General features: G+C 34.8%; 1 protein-coding gene across 3 annotated transcripts in view; it reads right to left on the bottom strand.

Moving 5' to 3' along the window:
• Nucleotides 1-791: 791 nt before the first annotated feature.
• LOC150088484 (vitamin D 25-hydroxylase-like) overlaps nucleotides 792-10,921 on the bottom strand; it is a 28,395-nt gene continuing 18,265 nt past the window's right edge. For 2 of the 3 annotated variants that reach the window (XM_090369541.1, XM_090369540.1), the window contains exons 4-8: nucleotides 8,188-8,477; nucleotides 7,251-7,366; nucleotides 5,848-6,103; nucleotides 1,838-2,025; nucleotides 792-1,023 (exon numbers count right to left, since the gene is read on the bottom strand). In XM_090369541.1, the coding sequence (XP_090225667.1) occupies nucleotides 845-1,023; nucleotides 1,838-2,025; nucleotides 5,848-6,103; nucleotides 7,251-7,366; nucleotides 8,188-8,477 (1,029 nt within the window). In that variant the 3' untranslated portion in view covers nucleotides 792-844. The remainder of the gene's footprint in view (nucleotides 1,024-1,837; nucleotides 2,026-5,847; nucleotides 6,104-7,250; nucleotides 7,367-8,187; nucleotides 8,478-10,921) is intronic. The other variant, XM_090369539.1, reaches the window with a different exon arrangement.

The following is a 10,921-nucleotide window of genomic DNA, read 5'->3' as shown; positions in this document are numbered from 1 at the left end:
AAATTACACACGATTAAGGCCAGTTTAAGATACTGAGAACCATCTTAATACATTTTATATAGTATATACAATGTGTTAAGATGGTTCACCATGTTTTTCAGAACAAACGTATACAATTAATTAAGCAATTAAATTGCACATAATGAAGCCGACAGAAGGGACGCATAAAAAGTTTCGGAGTGGGTTTGTTGGTTGGTTGTAACAGGGTTTTAGGCACATCAGCAACTTAGGCCATATTGCGCAGTAAACAGTATGTTTGTAAATTGCATGTATTCTGTGGTCGATTTGCTGTTTGCTGGACGAAACGCTCGTGTTTCTGGGAGAAAAAACCATGCAACACTCGCTCAGATCGACTAACTCAGCCACGTTGCGAAAAAGGCCCATAAAAATTCCACACGTCATTGAGGGGATTCGAACGAAGGTCTTTTCTACCCGGTGTAGGGAGGACGGTGATTCATCCCCATGAGGCCTTCGGGATGGATGGTTCCTCTTCATACTGTTGATGAGTAAAATAAGTAAAAACCACTGAGCAAATCGATTTTTAATCCTTCGTAAACGTTCAATATACGTTTCATTATAGTATGCTTTAAAATCATATTTTTTCATTCTTAAAAACACATAAACCGCTTTTCTTAAAGTAGTAAAACACTTTAATTTCTAAAATTCAAATTTCTACCGCTAATCACATGTTATAAACACTAAAATCAATTTCAATCTGTAAACATTTTCATGAGGTAGAAAAGGAGAAAGTTTGCAAAAAACTAAAACTCAGTTACATTCATTGCCTTGTATTGATTTAACACAAAATAGTTAATGAAAAACAATAGTTTGGTAAAAAGCAGCATCATTTTCTTTTTAAAAGGCACAGTTTTTGAGGTTTGGGCTGAAGGGTAACTGAAATAATTCCATCGAAATCAGCAACTTCGCCTTCCGGTAACTTTACATCAAACTGTTGTAGAAGCGTTGTGAAATATAAAAAGATTGACACGAGAGCCATTTTTTCACCTGGACAAGATCTTTTACCTTCGGGAAAAAAAAGAAAGCATATTTTATGATAAAATACATAATTAGACTATCCAATAAAATTTACTTAGTGCTAAAAAATATTAATAATCGTTAACACTAGACTTTCACTTTGTACCCACATAAGGATCATGTCTTCCATCTTTTGTGAGTTACCATAAAAATATTCTATGTACGAAAACAGAAATTTTAAGTGAGATTCAAAAACTGCTTTTCAGAAATTATAGCAATTTATCGACGAAAAATTGCTATAATGGGGTTTTTTATAGGGTTTTTATAACGTGGCCCAGTTATTCGGTCTCAGGCGAAGTTTCTATGATTATTTTCTCTTGGAAATTTGGGGTTTTTTGTATGTTTTTTATCCATCAAGCAAATTGATCAAGGAACTCATATAATAAACAGTATAAGATCAGTAAAATTCTTTGTTTTATTAATTTATTAATGGACAGTATCATTATACTCAAGGTAAGAATAGAACACTTACTTGAAAATAATTTTATAAAGGAAATCAGGGTACGATGATGATATTACGAAACAGAAATTAAGATCTTTTGAAAAAAAAAATAAAAATAAGGGTTACATTAAAAGCGAAGAGAAAATTGACTTAGTGAAAGAGAACTTAGCGCTTTCTACTTAACTATCTCTCATTATTTCTCTGGGAAAATCGGTTTTGACACCCACAATTTCGAATTACAGCACTTTTCGAGGAACAGAACCTGAACATAAGTCTGAGGAGTCCGTTATATAGAACTTTTAATAGCAACTACACAAAGAAAATAAAATTAATAATAATCCAATTTGAATAATAACTTACCCATTGAAAAGGGAATAAGATATTCTGGTTTTATGACTGTTTTTCCATCTGACGATAAAAACCTTTCTGGAATGAAGCTTTCTGGATTCTTCCAGTACTTCGGATCATGGTGAACTGCCCAAATGTTGACAATAACCATGGTTCCTTGCGGAATGTCATAGTTTCCTATAGAAGAATCTTTATTTGCTCTAAAAGTTCAAAATAGAAATAAACTATAATGAAAGTGTTTAAGCATGTTTTTCAAATCATATTATATGTATAATAGTGCATTGGAGTCTAAGAAAAAATAGGCTATTCTTATTCATAATTGTTTTAAATTTACTAGTTATATTAACTTCATATAACTGCCTTAAAAATGGAAAACGTATCGAACGTTCTTCCAGGAATATAGACATAGACAGTTTTTAACGGTAGACCCAGTTTATTGTAAGCAGATGTATTTCTTGTCCTTAAGATGGAATAAACAACTTACAAACCATCAGAGCCTTCCTCCATCACCAGAGTAGAAACTGTAAGTTCTGAACGTCCACCAGATACTCCAATGACCCGCTAGTTTCTTGAACAACCATACTAAAGCTAATGGTGGTTTTGCTTCTGTCTTTCTGTTACCCCTTTTCTAAGGAATTTTTTATATCAGTCTTAACCATGAAAATGAATCATTTCAAAGAAAAGAAAATCTCAGCGATACTTCCAAAGATATTGCACTGAATCTCTTTCTGATGCACGTTGCAGCAACACTATAAATAAATAAACTGGCTTTACACTGGATTAATACAAAACCCGCGCTAAGTGTGAGAAAAACAGTCGACGTTTTTAATGACATTCAACATGTGCACCACTTTTCACACGAACAAAAAGGTGTAACCAATTTTAAATGACCAATACAAACAATAGGAAACTACTAATCCGTTCATTTCTTTTGCAGATTCTGGCGGTTGTCCTGAAGTTTAAGTAAAGAGGTAATAAATGGATCCCGTGACCAAAGCACAGGTAGTGGAATGGTTTCTTGAAACCCAGTCTGAAACGCAGGTTCAGCGTAATTTCAGGAGTGAATGTGTGGTGTGGCATCATGGTTGATCGTGTTATTGCACCCTTTTTCTTCCAAGAAGCGACTATGAGAGCGGATAATTACCAGGACATGCTTGAGCTTTATGTGTATCCTCAATTGGATGAACTGCCAAATATGGTTATTTTCCAACAGGATGGACCGCCGCCACATTGGACTTTGGGTGTGAGGCGGTCTCTTGATGACAAGTTTCCTGGCCGTTGGATTGGGCGTGATGGTCCCATTGCTTGGCCACCATGTTCAGCAGATTTATTCCCTTGTGATTTTTTCCTATGGGGATTCAAAGATACAGTCTACAAGACCCCTGTTGCAGACATCGCAGACTTAAAGCGCAGGATTACAAATGCAATTACCATGATTAAGCGCGACATCCTTGAAAAAACATGGGATGAATTTTATTACCGATTAGATATTGTTCATGTGACAAGTGGTGCACATGTTGAATGTCAGTAAAAACTTCAACTGTTTTCCTCACATTTAGCGCAGGTTTTGTGTTTCTATCATTAAAATTACATTTGCTACAAACATTTAAAATCGGTTACACCTTTTTGGGACACTCTGTATATCTCTGTGAATGAAATCGAATAAAAATACTTCACTTGATATACCTAATTGCCATAAATATCTTCCCAGAGAGTAAAATGCTTAATTAATAGAAATATGAGAAATCATACAAATGGAAATCATGACAACCAAACATAAATTTTATTGCATTTACGTGTACAAACTGAAATGACAAGTTAACGTAATAGTAATATGTACTGTAAATCAGCAAAATAAGTCCTCAATATTTTGTTGTTCCTCCTCGAGCTGCAATTACAACCTTGAAACGATCTGGCATCGAGTTAATTTTATGGTAATCCCCTGGCATTTTCTGCCGTGAAGGGAATTTGTCACTTACCAATGTAAACCTATATTTAAATTTGGTACGACAAATAAAGATTTATTTATTTATTTAATCAACTTCTGGATGTACGGTTACCCAATTTCGTGGAACCACACCCTTACGATGCTTTCCCGCAGCTGAATCTTTCTTGTTGGCTTCTTCTGAGGAATTTTAGACGACATTATGTACCAGCAGGTTTCAATAGGGTTCACATTTACTTTGTTTCCGGGACAATCCAACACTGTAATGCCAACATTTCTGAAGTATGACTGCACCTTAAGGGAGAAAAAAGGGGAAAAGATTGGTGTAAGTATGTTTAAAGCCTTGTGAGACAAGAAGTCAAACTCATCATTAAATCTAAATAGCATAAAACTTACCTATTTTGCTGTGTGGTAAGGCACTGAGTTCTGTTGAAATATGCAGTTTTGGACGTCTGCGTGGTGATCTCTAATAACGGGTTTCAGGCACTCCTCCAAGATATCAGTGTAGGTTTCTGCATTCACCGTCCGTTTATAAACTTAATTTGCCCTACCCCTTTGCTTGTTATGCATCCCAAGACCATCTGACCAGCGGGGAGCTTTACAGTCGGTGTTATGCAGTCAGTATGGTATGCCTCCGATTTTCGTCTTCTGACATATCGTTTCCCATCCGAGGCAATCAGGTTGAATTTCGATTCGTGAGAAAAGATAATAGTGTCCCATTGCCCTTTTGTCCATGAAACATGCGTTTTAGCCCAAGAAAGTAGCTTCTTCCTCATTTTTTTGGTTCAACAAAGACTTCTTCTCCCTGGGCCGATAGGCATGCAGACCACAAATTCGAAAGCCGTCTTTGGATAGTTCGTGCATTTGTTTCAACACCAGAGGCCATCTCAAAGTCCAGTTTTAGATCAGCAGCACTAGCATGGCGATTACGAAGGCACAGCCATTTCAAATATCGATCTTGGAAAAGCGTAGTCTCTCTCCTAAGGCCTGATCCAGGTCTTCTCTTCACATCACCGATTTCACGGTTTAATTTCAGCACCCGGGATACTGTTGACTGGTGGCAGTCTATTTTATCAGCGATAGCACGCGTAGAAAGCCCTTCCTGGGACAGAGCAACAGCTACACTTTTTTTTTCTTTGTGTCAACTGAACATATGGAGCCATTGCTCACACCTCCGAAAAACAGGATACTAATGAGCGTGTATACCCTTCCAACGCTGTATTTATATAAACGGCTGATGAAATACCTTGCAATTACTGTCTGATGCAATAGAAGTGTTGTCTAACGCAATACCTTTGCTCTGCGACAAACAAAATGACTGTAATCAAACAATATCTTATACGCTTCACTACAAATGTTATTTTTTTTAAGATGATGCAGTTTTTTCTCCGCCACTGTAGATAATATAAGTTTTGGGTGGTCCTCATATGCCATTTTTTAAAATAAATCTGAGAAAAAAATTTACTTCGCAGTGAAACTGAAAACATTCTCATAAGTTATCAACTGTACAGGATGCTTCTCGGAAGATCCTGCAATTTCAATTTGAAAACTGCAAAAGGGGCTCATTTTATCTTCCGTTCATCACCGTGATGCAGATCATTTGATTTTCTCTCTGATATTGCTTGCATCTAGAGAAGAGTAATTCCACTTCTTTGCAAAAGGAATTCAGAAATGGAAAGAAAAATTAAAAGAAAATGGACAGCAAAAAGAATGAATGGAAATGGAAAGAAAATAGAAAGCAAAATAATATCACCACTCAATATTACAATTGTATTTGTAGCAAGTATTTCGAGAAGCATCCTAAAGGACTCATTGCTTATTTAATTGAAAAGAAAAAATAGAATTTTAATATTCTGAAAAATTCGTATATTATACAATAATAAAAAAAAGACAAGTTAAGATTCAGCTAAGCTATTATTAAACCCATTCAGCTGAGCTATTATTAAACCCATTCAACTGAGATATTATTAAAAAATAATAGCTCGGCTGAATGGGTAACAAATGCAGTTACAGTATATAAAAGCAAAAGTTGCATCTCTTTCTACTAGGAATATAAACATTTTCAGAATGTACTTACATTCTTTGCAAATTCAGTGGAACTACTGTCTGCCATCTGGATATTTCCAGTAACGTCGCTTGGGTGTAGGGAAGTTGAAAGCGGTCCTCCCATGTTGGCATCCTTTCCCTCCCTATGATTTCATCTATTTCAGCTTGGACTCGTCTTTGTACCTCAGTATAAGTTGCTGCTATCAGAAGGCCCCACGTCAGTGTTGTTGCTGTGGTATCGCTTCCTGCACTGAACAAAACTCCCACATTCCCTATTAACATGCCTTCTGTGTAAAAATAACATTTCTTTTCAACATTTTGGCTTCAAAATCTTTCATGATAACTTTAATATTTTTAAATTAAAAATTAATGATTCTTTTTAATCTCAAGTCATTAGTTAGTTGAGAAATCATAAAGGGAAGGAAAGTGAGGGTATACAGAGTATGCCTCATTAAAGTTCATCGTGACGCAAACCATGGCATATACAGTATCTTCTAATGTCCTCTACACTACTATGGCTGCTGCGGCCTAAAAGTGAATATCTCCCCTGTGGCGAAATGAATCCTTTTCTCTCGAGTGACAGACGTGGATGTTGACTACTATACTACGAAGGAACAATACCACAGTTTTTCAGAAAAGATTTTGGATAATGAGAACAGAATTTGCATACTCTTTTCATGAAACAGAAAACAGTTCTCTTTTGCTCGAAATCGGATTCAGTCCTGAAATCTATTTGTCAAAACTTGTAAAAGAAGTCGCAAATATTTCAGACAAAATTGGATTCTTATTTCTGATTGGGTATTACAAGGTAAGAAAGGAAACCATCAGGCTAGCGAACCGTGCAATTTCGCTACAAGAACCAAGCCAAGAAATAACGATATGGTAGGACACTAGCCTTGGGCTGGTAAAATTACTTTTGCATCTAGTTTGAAGAATTTGAAGGGATTTCTGCGCCTTGAATTTGGAACACCTGTGAAAGTACTACGATACTTCTTTAACTGTTAAATTTATTTTTCACATTAGTGTGCTGTTTTTTTTATTTTTTATTTTTTTTGTTTGATAAGGGAGCTTATGTTTCAAGGCTTCATTGCCTGGTTAATTTGTCTGGTTTGGTAATTGGCACGACATGCAACATTGGTCAGATTCTGGATGTCAGTATGCGAGCAGCAGTAAGAGAGAACTGACTCTATTAAGTTTGAAACTACTGTGGTATAAACATAGTTAACAATAAAGTAAAGTTGGTGTATCAATTCTTTTACCAAGTTAGAATTATTCCGAAGCTTAACTTCAACTTAAAAATTATAATATGGATACTCCGAATTTAGCATATCAGTAGAGGCATAAATATTACTCTAAAAACTTTTATTGTATTAAGGGTCCGCGGAAAAAGAATAATAATCCGATTTCATTTTTATCTTCATGACTGATACTTGCCAGTGAACGAAGTGTTTAAGTCATTTTCTCGTTTCTTCTTTTCAACCAGATATTCGTCGATGTAATTTCCAACGTCATTGGACTCCATTTTCTTTTTAATAGGTCCAATTTCTTGTCTGCAAAGAATTAAAAAACAAAATATATATTTTACTTTAAAAACCATATAAAAAGTACAATAATGTTTTTCAAAAATCCGACTAATATCATTATAAAAGATTGTTATGCAAAGTGGAGTTCATTTATACGATAGATTTTATGGAACTAGATACTATTTATGCGAAATATAAAATTTTGTAGAAGTTCCAAGATTTAGCACGTACTGAGCAGTCACTTATTAGACACGCGAACTTAACAGCAAGTAAGTCTCCCGCTCTCCTTCAGACCCCTGAACGGCTGGGATTCGTCGTGTTAGGGATTCAAAAAGGTGTAGAAGGCATCCCAGTTGATATAGTTCCTTCTGGCAGCCATTGCAAATTCGATAGTTGCAAATACTGCAGAATTCGCTCTCATATTTCCGGAACCAGTCCTGTATAATTTTGGTTATGTGACGTGGTGCTTCTTCCTGCTATCGAAATTTGCTCAATTGGTATTAAGGGCCCCAACATGCACCACTAAAACATTTCCCACACCATTACACAATCACAATTATATATAATCACCAATTTCTTTGAGACCAAATCTGCCTTGAATTTTCCTTCATCAAATCGACAAGCCAATAATACATTAAATGCCTTCTGATATGATTTATTGATCCCTGTCTTAGTAGCCCGGACATGTATCCAAAACAATGCAACCAAATTCAAACTTTTTCTGATAAAAAAAACCCAATTTAAACCAATATTTGCTCGTACCTTAAAAAAGTCTCGTCTCTCATTATCACTTAAGAATTAAAAATACAATAAAACCTTGAGGCAAATATTCCTTGTTCAATACTTACTCGATAAATTTTTTAAAATCCAGAAAAAGTTTTACTGCTGGTATAAATGGTAATACTCGAATGATCACTGGTGTCAACCAAGGGAAATATGTAGGTACGTCAAACACTGGAAAAGATTCGTTTCCAGATGTAAAGAGATCGTAAGTGAACCGTTTTCTTTCTTCATTCATTGTTTTCCCGAAAACCATAGAAGAGATGTTGTTGATGGAACTATAAAGAAGATCCGCCTTCACGTTAAAAGGGTTTCCATTGTAGTTTTCAATTACTTTTATAAAATCACATATTTCGTCCTGTAATATAGATAAAAATTATGAGTCTACCTTCAAAAAAGAGCAAAAAGAGATTGTAAAAGTCATTCCTTCAGCTAGTTTTATACAAACATTCATGGAGTATGAATATACTCCACGAATCTACAGCTAGTCACAAATTTATAACTAAGAAAGATTTATATAGATTAAATTGCTGAGATTTGCTAATTTGCATTCAAAAAAGGAGCAAAATACGTACTTTAATACTATATTTTTCAATACGAAACATGGAAGGCAAATAAAATGATCTCATGTCACCCACCGCATTACACACTACAATATTTTCCATCTTGTCAGAAGTGAAGAAGCTAATCCTTCTTTTGCCAAGAAGGATTAGCATGCAAGACCAAAAGTCTTTTGACATCAGAGATGGAGACAATTATTGGAAATGACTTTTTCCATCTTTTTTTCTAATTTATTTTTGAAGGATTCGAAGGATTAGCATGCAAGACCAAGACCACACATTCGAAGGATTAGCATGCAAAACAAAAAGTCTTTCGACATCAGAGATGGAGACAAGTATTAGAAATGACTTTTTCTATCTTTTTTTCTAATTTATTTCACATTCGCCTGTTGATGATTGTAATTTGTTAGTAACTACCTATGCTGACGATTCCTGAAGTAGGCTTGAATTCGATATTACTTTCAGAACGTCTGTAGTAATTTTTTATTACAGATGCTCAGAAACTCTTTTTCTCTCTGATGTCTAGGATGACATCAGAGAGAAAAAATGAAGATAAAATGAAGTCCATTTGAGCCAAGTCCCGAACTAGTACAGTAGTAGTAGTAGTGGTAGAGCATCATAAAACGATTTTTGTATTGCCCCTAGCGCAGAGGGAGGAGTCTTCAAGAAAACTATTTTGACAAACTAAATAAAAACATTCATATCAGAGAATATACATACTATCTCTTTGGGAACACAAAATTTGAGACATATTACAGAATTTATCTGATATTGCGGGCATGGTATCATCTACCATTAGATAACTTTTCTACCATTTCCACCTTGAAGCCATTGAAGTTTAGGAGAATCACTCACTTACTGAGCGATTTTATCCAACATTAAACACATTTGGTTGGAGTCGGTTTAAACCCATTCAAGAATGTTTCCCTCCTAGAAGGTGGTGTAAGTTCTTTCTTTCTTTCTTCTCTAAGAGTTGGCAAGATTTAATTAGATTTATAATTTAGAAATGTTATTCAGAATATTGCTTTGTGCTTGTAATGGCAAACTTGTTTTAAAGTGTTTTGAAAGAAATAAGTCCAACTGAATAGACAGATTACGTTCATGACATGTTAAGAAATATATAGATCTGTTTTACTATGGAAAATAGCTAAACGCTCAATAAAAGGATTCACAAATTATGTCATACAACTTTTTAACGTTGTTAATACAAAACTCGCGAGTAACAACGCAGTAACGATTTTTCCATACTGAGAAGGAAAGACTTGGTTCGAATCATGTAAAAAGCAAGAAGACTTATCATAGGCTTATTATTATTACTATTATCATTATTAAATATCTGGCGAATGTTGCAGAGTTTTTTTATTTTTTTTCTGGAAATTCGAGTTTTTCATCCAACAAAAAGAGGCAAACCGGTTGAATGCACGTTTTTATATACAGATTGTAATGATATCAAAATACAATAGCGAAGAAAATAACATGTCAGTCAAGTTTCGTAACGGCTCAAACGTCACCAAGGACAAATAAAGAGGTTCCGTTTGTTTTAGTTTCACACTATCTCGCTACATCACATGACATGGAAATATCTCAACTATTAAAGGAACAATTACAAATTACAAGGACGTTTATTCATACTTGTCACTTATAATGTATCCTCCGCTTCCCTTTCCGCGTAAAACATAACCTTGGATACTCCTGGGTAGCGTTTTCAAGAAGGCACCTTCGTATACTACATTCCCTAAAAATAAAGTGCAAAAATTATTGTAAAATTTCCTGAGTAGTTCAAATTGAATTTTGATAACCATTCTCCAAAATTTCGCTCTAAAGGTTCCGAAAAATTTGGAGCACTAATAAAATTTCATTTTAAGGTCCAAGTCTTTTAACATATTAGGAATGGAAGTGAGAGAACGTATTTGTGACTAAACTACAAATTTAGTCTACTGTAATTGCAAAATGTTGCGAATTAAAGACCAACATTTTAAGTTTAAAAACATAAAACGTTGATATTATTCCTAAAACGTAGGGTAAAAAACTGTTTATTATACATGTCGCGTGTTATTGTGATATTGGAGTTTCACCTCTTCTATTTGTACGATTTTATCTTCTTTCATTCTGAAACAGTATTATGAAATCTCAGATAACTAAAGATTAGAGGCGGCAAAGCAACTAAGCAAACTACCCATGGACTGGGATGTGCAAATATATCCCCAATTCACAAAGGGTCACACGAATAATTAAAGATCAG

This window comes from Mastigoproctus giganteus, chromosome 3 (assembly GCF_048544385.1).
Source record: "Mastigoproctus giganteus isolate SK-2022 chromosome 3, ASM4854438v1, whole genome shotgun sequence".
In the NCBI taxonomy this organism is placed as follows: Eukaryota; Metazoa; Arthropoda; class Arachnida; order Uropygi; family Thelyphonidae; genus Mastigoproctus; species Mastigoproctus giganteus.
This window is presented reverse-complemented; position numbering and strand designations above follow the sequence as displayed.